At 30.0% G+C, this 13388-nt stretch overlaps 2 protein-coding genes across 2 annotated transcripts; both read right to left on the bottom strand.

The window, feature by feature from the left end:
* Positions 1-2814: 2814 nt before the first annotated feature.
* On the bottom strand, positions 2815-3902 carry LOC105131490 (protein GLUTAMINE DUMPER 2-like). Its single transcript, XM_011034490.1, has 2 exons — positions 3387-3902; positions 2815-3105 (listed from the first exon to the last, which is right to left on the bottom strand). Exons 1-2 carry the CDS (start codon positions 3699-3701, stop codon positions 3100-3102), a joined length of 321 nt encoding a protein of 106 aa, XP_011032792.1. The 5' UTR covers positions 3702-3902; the 3' UTR covers positions 2815-3099.
* A 5738-nt stretch (positions 3903-9640) lies between these two features.
* On the bottom strand, positions 9641-12310 carry LOC105131489 (zinc finger protein CONSTANS-LIKE 2). The gene is made up of 2 exons (XM_011034489.1): positions 11434-12310; positions 9641-10244 (listed from the first exon to the last, which is right to left on the bottom strand). The coding sequence occupies exons 1-2, from the start codon at positions 12181-12183 to the stop codon at positions 9885-9887; spliced, it is 1110 nt and encodes a 369-aa protein (XP_011032791.1). The 5' UTR covers positions 12184-12310; the 3' UTR covers positions 9641-9884.
* Positions 12311-13388: the final 1078 nt, after the last annotated feature.

Below are 13388 nucleotides of genomic sequence, written 5' to 3'. Positions count from 1 at the left end.
TAAAACAAACATCTATATTCCAGCCCGAACTATTAGGATCAGGTATGATCATAGATAAAATATGAATTTCGGCCTCATACACATCCCTGGTGGCAAGTTGTAAACCGTGAGTATAACTGGCCAATAAAAACAAGGAGTAGAAAATGATCTGAATGGATTGAATCTATCTATATATAACCTAAAGCGCATGTTCTTTGATTCAATTGAAAAGTAAGGGTGCACAAAGTGTTTCCATGCTTCATTGTTGGAGTGATGCACGATCTTTCCATCCACCACATCATGTGATTGGTGTCATGTTATGTGCTTACCTGTCTTTGGTGACATGAATAACCTCCGTAATTTAGGTGTGATTAAGAAGTATCTAAGTTTTTATATGTGCTACAAGAGTCTTTTTTCTGTCTATTTTGGGTTTATAACAGGAATGCCCATATGTTCTGGACTCGATCAACTCAGCATTTTCAAGGTAGTACAACATTTAGAAGTTTAGGCACATGTTAATTTTTTAGAATTTTAGACCAAGAGGTTTCATTATGGACTTAGCAGTATAAAAGTTCTCTTTCAACTTGTTCCTTTCAGGTAAAAATTTTTTCCCTCATTTGATAATTATGTCATAACTGACCTTATTCAACTCATAAATCGACTTGATGGTAAACACCTGTATAACGACCAATAATTTACTGTGATTTGTGCAGTCATCCCATATGGTTCTTCTGAATCTTTCAAAAGATAAAAAAAACTGGTCCTGTCTGCATTAGATTATTCATCTATGATTGGACATTGATTGGTATGACCCTGATTCATTCTCATCGCATCCATAACCATAGTCATGTAAGGATTACTATTGTCATTTACAACTTCATACATGTTGCTAGCATTAGAAGTTAACCCAATCATCCTTTCTATCATGGTCTCGTGAGGAATAAATGGTTCTCAATGTGCATACCAACACAAGTATTCCTTTATGAACCCTTTATGCAAAAGATGCACTAGTAGAGATCAAGAATCTTTTTTATTTTTACATCTCTTGCATAGACACGTAATACCATCTCCACTAATATTTCTCGAAATAGATGTTGTGTAATTAATAAAACCCTGACCCCATTACAATAATCTATCATCTACAATCCTTGGAGTAAATCTTGATACATCTATAAACAATCATCTATGACTAATTCTATCAAACCTATATCAAATAATGATGACAACATGTATTAATTAATTATATTAAGTACATAAATTTGCAAAAACATTGGTTTAGCTCAAGATTATCCAATGTATTTTCATACTTCTCTTAATTTATTATTAATTATCTACGCACATGTAAATTTACACACATTAATTTATGAAAATTACAACTCGGTAATAAAATTAACAAAATATAAAACATACTCATTAAACAAACAATTAGTTATTTCATCTCAACACACCTAAGTTAGTAATTGGACATACGTTTCAATAATTTATAAACAAATATAATTTTACAAAATTTAAAATAAACTATAACACGTACAAAATCATAAATCTATACAACAAGTTTGTTTGAGAAAAACAATAAAATAATTAAAAACTCATACAAAATACATATACTACTAAAGTATATAATAAAAAAATTAACATTTAAAAATTATATTTAAATAAAAAATAATAAATTTCCTTACTTAAAATAAAAATTCACGATAAAACACAGATGTTATGATTAGAAAAGTTGAAGAATGATGGGTTATATGGAGATGAAAAGGGATGTAGGGGGCTATGAGATGAAGAAATAAGGAATGAGAGAATCGATGAAGATGTTGATTATAAGTATAATTTTGGATGTGGAGGTGAAAATTAAAAAAAAAAATTATAATCAATATTGATTATTTATTTAACAAGAAAACTAATTCACAACGAGAGTTGTTGGATAGATTTTTAAAGATATAAAACTTAGATAATGGAAATTGCTATCGTAATTGATGTGGAAATGCACTTCCCTGACCCTTTAGACTTCTTTGCCATGTTTAAGCTACAAACCACATCTTTTTTACTTACTCTTGTGTCTTAGTCCACACTAATTAACCTTTTCATTAATTTCTCTGTCTACCCAAAAAAAATAAACATTTTCGAGTGGCCACGTTTACTGACTCAATGAGGTAAGTAGGAAGATAAATATCAATTCTTTCTGCCTTTTTGTCAAAGATAGTTGGCAAAATGACACTAGAAAATGTTGTTACCAAGGACCCACTAGTGGTGACTATATTTCAGATAACATTTGAAGACCAGTGCATGACAAAGTCAGTCAGCTTCGATGTTTCTACAATACCCACTTTCAGTTTTTCTATTATACTTTGACCAGTGACGAATGACCACTCATTGCATGAGGCCATCATTACAACATATTGTTGTTTCATGGAAGAATACAAAATGAATCAATACGATGATCCATGAGACTGTTAAATTACTATTATATATATGAAGTGTTTCTTTTATATGATGTTGCTGGTTAATTTAGACCTAAACACATGATATTTTGTGTCGTCCAACAGTAATGGTCATATTCTTCAATGTCTAGTCCATCGTTAATTAGCTCTTCAAATAATTAACTCTTTGCATTTGCGTTTTTCAGCACAAATAGACTTGTGCTGATTGACTTGTTCATTGATCCAGCTCACCACTCTAGACTCCATATATCACCTGTACTGGCTTCAACTTTGCAAGAGGCTATTGATGGCAATCTTCAGGATCCCATTTCTGTAGTAATAGTAACCACGCATGATCGTTTTTTTATTTATTTTGAATATGATCTAGGTTTTTTGTCAAGGATTATTTTTCATTAGAGACAAAAAAAATAATTTAATTTCATGTCTTCAAAGCCTTATAACGTTTGCGCTGTTTCAATAGTGTCCTCTACTTAGTTCACACTTTCCTCAAATTCCCACACGCAAAAGAATAAGAGGCTAAAAAATAGGGGGAAAGGAGAAATATAAAAGGAATGATCCCTTTGGAAATAGGTAGCTCTTGGAATATCATTTGCGTCGCCTTTAAAGCTCTTTCCGAAAGGCACCTTTAGCTTGCTTAGATTTAGGTTTGAACTTCCAGCATAATCATACCATGATCACACTAAACCTAGAAAAAACAAAACGTATCCTTTTAGCTAGAGAATATATAGATCAGCAAGGGGAAAAAACAAAGGAGAGATTGCATTTGAAATTATCATTACAAATAAAACTAAGAATGAAAGAAAGAAGGATCACATCCAAGAAATTTAATACTTAATTTTTCTTTAACAAGGAAAAATCTAAATAAATTAACTTCCTTTGCACTACTCAAATCAATTTACATTTTGATTCCCGCGTAAAAAACGGGCTAAGCTATAAAATACTAAAACAAAGATCAAGATCTTAAACCTGTTCATCACTTTGGCAATTGCAAGAAACTGGGTCGGCCAAATAAGTAGGGTTATCATCACCAGCCATGATGACAACAATCTTCGGCTCCATTTCTGCTCTCATCTCAACTTGTTTAACAGATTTCTCTTGAGCCTCAGGATCACTAGACGAACTCGAAGATGATTTTCTATAAGAGCAAGCTAGAATTATCAATGACACAGCAATGAGTGCTAACATTAAAGCTAGACTAGCAAAGAGGTAAGGGATTGGAGAATTCCCATCTTGATATCCTGCATGTACAGCAGGTGCAGTAGAGTTGCTTGCAGGCCTCATTAATTTCTCTCCAAAGAATTTCTTTTATTTCTCCCCCTCAATCCCTCTCTCTCTCTCTCGTATATTTCTTTCTCTTTATTTTGTTATTGCAAGATGATGAAGTTGGGAATGTTCCGAATTTATAGCACCATTTGTGAATGTGATGAGAACAAAGCGAATTGGGAAGTTACCTCGTTGCCATTGGCTTTGGCAAGGGAAGAAAGTGACATGATTATGATGCTTTCTTGGGCTCTACTTATACTTTAGAGGGACATTGATTGACATGGAAGTTTCTTGGAAGCAAGGGAGCCTAAAATACCCTTCTTTGTCAAAAAAAAAAAAGGTGCCCAACTCTATCAAAGGAAGTGTGGATACGATTTTAGAGCTTATTAAGGGTGTCCAAAATTCATGTTTATTTTATTCAATTTTACTTTTTTATTCTAAAAGAAATATTACTTCTCGTTTTAATGGTTGCATAGGCAGAATTTAGTTTATAGGGATGTTTCATCTTAATAATTATATTAATTACAAAGATGGTAATTAAATTTGTTGCGGTTTCTAGAAAAGTTTGTGTAGACTTGGTGATAGGAAATTCAAGTTCAAGGGCAGAAGAGGAGTCAGTGTGAAATTGCCCCAAAGGTGGTGGCCGTCGCTTATCCGATACGGGCCCACTAAACGTGTGCTTTATTCTCCCGTGTAATTTTCTTTGGAAAAACAATGGATTCAATCGCCAAAACTTTTCCGTTTTCTTTATCTCAATCAAAAAGAGTTCTGTAACTTCTTCCATACTCGATGAGAAAATATGAATGTGTATAGAGACCACCTTAAAACAGTTTCTTCTTCTTCTTACACAACAAGCAGCTTACTTTTCTTTTAGCACTAGACTTTTCATTTAAACAAAAATTAATATATATATATATATATATATAGTTTATTGTTAATGTTGGTTTGACTTTGATATAAATTATTGATTCTAAGAATAAAAATTACCATAACCGATGAAAATAATTATGAGTAGAAATCTTCGTTAATGTTTTTATTACAAATAAATAAATATTTTGTGGTTGGAACAATTTCTTTTGTACTGTATATTATTAAATAAAAGTTTTATAATGTTTCAAATTAGTAGGAGCTGCAAATGATCCGCAAGTTCATCAATCACTGATTGTTCTAGAATCTCTTGTTTCTATTTTCAGGAATTGCTTCTATTTTCAGGATCTTCGTTCCAGGTGTTGCTTCTATTTCTACATTTGTTTCTCACACCCTTTCCTCCCTAAAAAGAATTGAATTATTAATGATAAGATAGAACCAAGAAATAACCTTTCACTTGTGAAAAAATAGAAGATCGTTCTTCAAAACAAATAATCTCATCAAATTAAGTATGATATTTTAAATTACGAGTCAATAAATATATAACTATATACAATTAAATTAATAAGATATGAGAGAAAATTTTGTTGGAGAGCTAAGCAATGCAATCCTTGGTTACTAGTAATCACTAGTTGAGCACTCGTGAAGGGTTTTTATTTTTATTATGATGTTCATGTACAATGAATGTGTTATAAAAAAATATGTGATTCAAGGATAAATAGTTTAAGTAACGAGGTTTTATTTTAATAAAACAATAAAAATAAATGCAATAACAGTAAATTAATAAAAATATTATCATAAAAATCTAAGAAAAAATATTTTTTTTAAAAGGGGGCACATGATATAACATGAGACTGTGACAACTTAATGTTTTTTTAGGAAAACACAAAAAAAAAAAGATGATGATGAAAAAGAAGAAGTTGATGGGTAAATTTAGAATTAAAAAAAATCAAATGAAAAAAAAGAAAAAAAAAAGACATGAGTGAATTGGGGTTGACATGTCAAACCCGCAATCCAAGTTATGATCCCATTATATTTCATAAATTTTATTTAAAAATTATTTTTTATCTAAACACACAATTGGATTTTTTTCAAAAAAAAAAAGAGGGATAGTGTGTGTGCTTGAAATAAAAAAAGTTTTAATTGTTTTTTTAAAAAATTGATACCAAATAGAGGATTTTATATCTCAATTCAAATAAAAAAACTTAAAAAAATAAATGATGGAATAATTATTTTTTTAATTTTAAAGGGATGAAAATATATTAAATTTAAAAAATATTTTTTAAAAAACAAAAAGGCCATTCATTAAATTAAATAATATTCTAATTAGAAAACACTATATAAAAAAATAGTGAAAGACTTATTTAAATTTTATTGAAAATACTAACAAAAAAAATCAAATAATGAAATCAGAAAAAAAAAATTAAAAAGAATAAAAAAATCAATGGACCTAACAAAAAAGACACAATCATGCGAGAGCCAGGCATGTTAGTGTGGATTGACTTATTGTATTTTCAAAAGAACACAATAAATAAAGGAAAGATATCAAAGCCCAAAACAATTCAAGTATGCATGGTAAATCCTTGATCCATGTTAATTAAAAAAATATATAACAAAAAAATAATGATCAAAATTGATACAAAAATTCAATTAAATAAGATATCAATCGATAAAATTGAAATAAAAAATCAATAAAAAAGAATTAAAAATAAAAAAATAATTAAAAGAATGGAGATTATAATTGAAATAAATAGAAAATGAGAGGATATCTTTTAATTTTTTCAATGGATGAAATTAAAAATAAAATAAAAAAAGGTTTAAACCAACAGAATTACAACTATAATTGAAATACAAAAATAAATAGAAGGATATTTTTTTAATTTTGGATGGACAAGCTCAAATCTTGAGGCAAGAAGAGAGAAAAAAGGGGAAGAAAGAAAAATCCCTTTGGGAACCATCATGCACACACCACCTCATTTGTATCGCCTCTATTTTGGAGCTTCTAGTACCATGAAGATCAATTATTTTTCCGGATGAAGGAGACTAGATAAGCTAATTTAACTCGACGACTATCCCGCACATGCGGAGTGTGATTTTCAAGTGTCAACCCTTTTTTTATGCTCTGAAAAGACTAAACTGACCCTTATTGACATTGTTTATTATAAAAAAATTGAGGTAAGAAGTTTAAAATAGTCAAAACAATTAAGGAATTAAATCGGGTAAAAAAATTTCATTCTTTAATTTTGAAAATTTTGCAAAGAAAAAAAACAATAAAAAAATAAGGAGTAAATGTAATAGAGCTAAAACAAGGAGGGTGGAATTGAAAAAGAAACTACAATTCTAAATATCATGTTAAACCATAAAAATAGCAATTCAAAGTTCAAGAATCAAATTTAACAAAGTAAAAAAAATCAATGAGGAAGAAATTAAAACAAAAACCTAATTTAATGAATTATGTTTTTTTTTTAATATCAACTTTTTATAATACCAAGAAAGAAAACAAAGCGACTAAATAAAAAATAAATAAATAGAAGTTTAGGAGTTGAATTAGAAAATCGGGTGGGTGGACATTGACATCAAGGAAAATAGAAAAAAAAAATGATCGTCGGTGACAAACTAGATATTCTATTAATGCACGCACCATATATTTTTAAAAAAATTGTTAGGCAGAGCTAATGTTACTCTTGAAGAATTATTTTGATTGTTTTAATTAGTCACACATGTTATTTAAAAATGATGAAGCAGTTGATGATGATGCGCATGTGTTAGTATTTTTTTCATATTAAATACTTAAATAATTCCACCTCTATTTATTAATTACAAAAAAAAATCAATAAAATAACATAAATACTCTTTACTTGTTTAACATCAATGGAGTTGAGGTATTTTTACTGCGCAACAAAACTGGATATCACGAAATGGCCTTCCATTTACTTGTTTGTTTATTTTTAAATTCCAATTGTAAAAAGGCTGTTTTATTGTGCATTCATTAAATAAAAATTCAAACCTGACCCTTATTATAAGGGGAAAAAAAAATCAAAGGGTGGTGTTATAATTTAGATATATAACAAAAACCAAATTACCTGTGTTGTCAAATTGAGAACACCAAAATTATCCCCATGTAAAGATAATTATACTCTTAAATACCTGGTAAAGTTTATTTTTTCAAAGATCAAGATGGAAAAAAAATTATTGTTGTTCATAGTGACAATATGTGTTTGTGTGAATAATATATTCCCCATTTCTTTTAATTTTTTTAATTGTCATTGTATTTTATATATTATATTGATAATTCAACCACATAATGATCAATTGTGGTTTTTCGGAAACAAAATGAATGAGATATTTTACTATTAATGTTCATGTTGATGCATCTTACCATCCATTAAATGGAGAAAATATTTAATCAGCCTTTTCTCTCTCCGTTCTCACAAACAAAGCTCTCTCCCCCACAAATATTCCCTTGCTACCGCGGGTGAATCAACAAAATATATATATATATATATATAGGGTGTAGATGTATAATTTTATGAGTATTTTATTTATATCTGTTTTTCTCATGTTTCTTCGTTAATTCACGATTACTTCAACTCATTTGTAATTAATTGTACAGTGCTATAATTGTCACGATTGATATACTTTTAGTACAGATAATAAAAAAGAAAGAAGCATATCAAATAATTTCATGATTGTTTTTCGCAATAATTTAGCCGTAAACTCAAGGAGAAAAAAAGAAAAAAAACGTGTCATCGGTTTTTCAAAGTTCGAACTCTTGAAAGTCCGCGAACCAAACCCAATTTCGAGCCATATATTGGAGAATTATGCGAAGCTCGTCAATTACAGGCCCATTTCAGCACAGGTCTAATTTGATCTTTTTCCCACTAAAACAAGAAATGAAATTTCATGATTTCATTTCTTTATAGTTTTCAAACTCAGTCTAGTTTTCAAACTCAATCTAACTTAACAGATTAATTAAAAATCTAATTAATTAAAAGCTAAAACTAAATCAAATTAAAAAAATAATAATTAATGTGATGTGATTGACTTAGCTGATTGACTCGATAAGATTTAATTAAAAATTAAATATAATTTATTAACTTTTATTTTTTTATTAAAATAATATTATTTTAATTTAAAGAAATTAACCTAATAAAAAATAAATGAATTGGTCAAAGTCCATAACCGGGATCTTAAACCAAACCTGATATGAAAAATATGTATTTTGGAGGCGCTATGAACTTGTACATAAGCTTTTCTTAAATTACATAAACTCTTGCTTTGCTCTGTTGTCGTATAAGAGGATATGATTTTGAATTTGTTTAATTTGAGAAGTTACTCAAGGCCTTCCGGAAGCCAGAAAGCTCTTCAAAACTTCAAAGAGGATAGAAGAAACAAAAGCCATTTGCTGTTCAATAATCTTGAGGTAACTCATACCTCCTAATAGCATTGAAAATTTTATTTTTTTATTATATTTTATTTTTTTTATTTTTTTAATATTGAATAATTATTTTTTAATCTAAGTTTTTTCTGGCCTATTAAATATTGTTTAAAAATTTATTTTATTATTGGTTTTATGTTAATGAATTAATAATTTAGATCTATTAGCTTGCAACCCAAAAAAATCTATAGAGCTAGTTAAAAGAAACTATATTATAATTTTTAATTGTAAATTTTAGTAATAAATGAGAGAATAAATGTGAATTTTTTTGTGGAAAAACAATTCTTTTTTTGTAAAATAAAGATAGTATATAATCAAAGATTAATTAACTTTGTTTTTGTCTTATTGAAATATTTCAAATTTTTAGATACAAAGTTATTTTTTAATTTAAAATTTCTTTTCATTATCTTTAATGTTTAGATACAAAAATATTTTTAGTCAAGGTTACATGAAACTTGATTTTTAAAATTTTAGGTTAACATTTATTTTGTTGGAAGTTTCTTGAAATGAAAATATTCGTATCTCTATGTAATTGTTGTGGATGGTCCGGTCATTAATTCCACCGGCAATTTGAACTTTTGGTTTCTTTCCCCCGTCAAATATGATGGTTAAATCACACTCAATTATCAAATAATTTCAGTAAACTGATGATACTTCAACATTCTCCCTTTGTTTTAAATCTTTTTTCAATGTCAAAATCAATAGTTATACAAGCATTTACAAAATAGTAGCAGTTTTACTGCATTTAGTGAAACTACTAAGGGCATCATATCTCATTGATCAAGACCAATTAGATTTAGAAACATAAGAGTATGATCAGTACTAGATCATTAGTAATAACTAATACAATCCTTATCTACGGAGATTTTTGTTCTTCTTCTTCCTTCTATCTGGATTCAGAATGATGGGACAATGCCATATCCTGTTTCTGCCATTAGTGTGGAGGAGAACATTTGGTCATCTTCGACTACTACATCTTTTCTCTTTGCAAATCGGCCTTTTATCCGGGGTCTGGTCTCTGCATAGGCCTTCCTTGAGGCATACCTGATTGTCTTCTCAAACTTCCTCGTCTTCTTTTTCTCTCTGTATCTCAGGACTCTTGCCTCCCTATCCATTGGACTAAGTTGAGATGGCATCTGGATAGCAGTGCCGGAGACAAGTTCGATTGTCCCTTTTGGAGGTATATGTTGCGAGATTGAGATCTCGCTCATTGTTGATTCTGGCACCACTCCAACATCCATGGATGACATGGATACCTAATTAAATGAATACAGGAAAGCAAATGTTTAGAACAAGAAGATAATTTCACAAGGTTTTCAGGAACTAATTGCCTTGTTACTATCTGTAACATATATTTTGTGTTACGTATAAAATCATACCCACTAAGCTATTAATTAGGGACAGCATGACACATGAGATGTTTTAATGAACGTTTATATCGTTGCCTCAGAGAAGGGACCAGGAAAAGACTCATTTTTAATGTTCTCATTGTTGATGTTTAATCTTCTAGGGCAGAGCTGATGGATGATTTAGGGATAGGTTCATTAATAGAGAAGAAATTAGAGAAAAATTATACTTTCAATTGTCAAAGAGGCAAAAAAAGAAGAAAAAAAGAGAGCAAAATGGAGTTATAGACAGTTTAAGTGTCCACCATGGCTCTATCTTTCTTCCTAGCTGAATAGAAGAGCACTGAAATCTGAATCCATAGGTCTCCTAGCATATACTTGTTCTTTAGGAAGTTGCTGGGAAACTTAAACATCATTAATTGTAACTAAAAACAATAGAACATAGCCATAAAAAAATCAGTAAATTTGAAATAATTAGAAATCTATTAATAGATTTGAACCAAAATTAATAGTCTGTCTAAATAAAAGTACTAGCGAATGATGATAATCCTAAATCATCAATCACTTGGAAGAAAAACTAAAGTACTACTCGAAACGCTTGTACCCTCAGATTACATCCATTAAAGAAGATAGGTAGAGGTAAAAGGAAGATGTCCCCTTGTACAAGTAGTGCGAGTAGTAGATTATGATACTTTCATGCTCTTGGCACATAGCAGATTAGCTAGTTTACAACTTGGTAATTAAACTGGTTCAGCTAGTTTAGTAACCTAATTATCAGCAAAGACAGAACAAATTTCAGAAGCACAATGATCAATTAATTAATTGGAAATCATGCTGATCAACTTAAAAGGAATGATCATGTTTGAGAGTTCGAATTTATGTAATTTAACATATCTACAAAGCTGGTAATTGTAAAAATGAGATGAAATTTTGAGGAAACACTTAGTTGAAACAGGTTGTGGACTAAAGACATTCTCCAAGGATGTTAACAAGTACTTACAAGAGCTCAAGCCTCTTTTAGAGATGATCCTGTGATAAGTTAAGTATCAAGACTATAGTAAATCCTGCTGAGAGTTATATGCAGTAAAGAAAAGCTTACGCTTTGACTGATTGAACCATTGTAGCTGTAAGCAGCTTTTGAGGGCTCATACTCCAATCCCAACTGAAAATTGTGATACTGCCGTTGCTGTTGATGATCCTTTCCTTCTCCATACTGAATTGGCACAACACGGTCACCGCCATAACTCTTTGGCGGAACACTGTAGTGTTGCTGATTGTACTGATCAGAGAATTGATTTTCAGTACATGAGTTGTACTCCACAAGATCCAAATACTCATCAACCTCCCCACCAAACAAGAAGCCATTATTATTCTGGTTCTTGCCGTTCTTCACAGGATTTAGTAACAACCATGAAGCAGCTTCATCCTCCTCCTCCTCACTTATTGTCTCTTCTCCCTCTTGTGTCGTGAACAGGTCTTCAGTCTCACCGGCTGCAGGCCCTACTTGGGAACCGTGAACGCAACCGGAAATGGGCAGAATTGGGACACGCTGGTGGCGGCTTGCTAGTGGGTTTGCAGAATGGATATCTGCATCACAGGCAGTGCAGAGAGATGCCGCATCTGCCTTGCATAACAAGGCAGCCGGGGCACGCTCACACGCCTCGCACACCCGTACACGCTCATGGCGAGATGCCACACAATTGGCTGCGTGCTCACGGGCATCACACCCGGCACACAAATATGCCGAGTCAGCCCGGCAGTACACAGTGCAAGCTGCTGCACGACACGTATCACATACGCGAGCCCTGTTGTCACCACCTCCGCTACCACTACTCTCTTGCTTCAACATATTGCCTTTCTTTCTCTCTCAAATTTACTGTGCTTTGAGCTAGCTATGAGTGAGCAATAGTTGCAAGGAGGGAGGGATATACCTCTAGGATAAACAAGCGGGGAGGAGAGAATCGAGGGTGTGACACATGGCATCAATTTAGTGGTAAAGAAAAGTTATTTCATTATCTTGAGGCTGGCTGAGTTTTGAGGTAAGCCGCTGTTGTGAGTTAGAGTCAACAGTAAATGTTACCTTTTCAATTGTTTTTTTATTAAATATATATTAAAATATATTTTTTAAAAAAAGTTTTTTATTAAAAATATAAAAAAATAAATTTTATTATTTGAAAATTAATATTTTAAAATAATTTTAAAAAATAAAAAAATAATTTAAAACTTAAAAAAATTCAAAAATTTTCAAAAAATTGTTTAAGCGGTACATAATTTGTTGGCTGATTTGGCTTTAAGAATCATTTTAGTGGTTAGAGTACTGCTGCAAGTAGAGGAAGATTTTGATACTCACTTATAAATGAAGACACTTGTCATAATCAAGATGTCCATCCTGTAATGGATACGATTCTTCATGTACACGTGTCATATCGTGTGGTTTTTGGGAAGTTTGTAGCATGTGAAGAACACGTAGAAGTGAATTAGATGTTAGTCTTTGCTGGGAAATAATTTTTTTTAAAAAATAAATTTTAAAAAAATAAATTATTTTTTGATATTTAATAGTATAATAGGAAATAAATTAAAAATATTTTTTAGCATTTATTTATGTCATAAAAAATAAATTAGAAAATAACTTATTAATATTTTATTTTTTTCAAATTTATTAAAATAATAATGAATAAATCTTACAAATTAAAAAGTTGAATGAGAATGAAATTGAAAAATATATAATTTTATAAATTATCTCAAATAAAATAATAATAGAGATCAAATCTAAAAATAAAAAAATTAAAAGATGAAAAAATTAAAATAATTATAATTAATATTTCATAAATTATTTCAAATAAAATAAGTAACAATAAAAAAAATAAGAACCAAATTTGATAGATAAAAATTTTCAATTAAAAATTATAAGGGAAAAGAAAATAATAATTATAAAAATAAAGACCAAAATTAATATAAAAATTAAATTCTAAAGGATGAAATTGAAAAACAAATATTCAAAACAAAATATATATAGCAATTAAAAGTTTGAGGACCAAATTTGATATAGTCAGC

This window comes from Populus euphratica, unplaced genomic scaffold (assembly GCF_000495115.2).
Source record: "Populus euphratica unplaced genomic scaffold, PopEup_1.0 scaffold24.1, whole genome shotgun sequence".
Classification (NCBI taxonomy): Eukaryota; Viridiplantae; Streptophyta; class Magnoliopsida; order Malpighiales; family Salicaceae; genus Populus; species Populus euphratica.
This window is presented reverse-complemented; position numbering and strand designations above follow the sequence as displayed.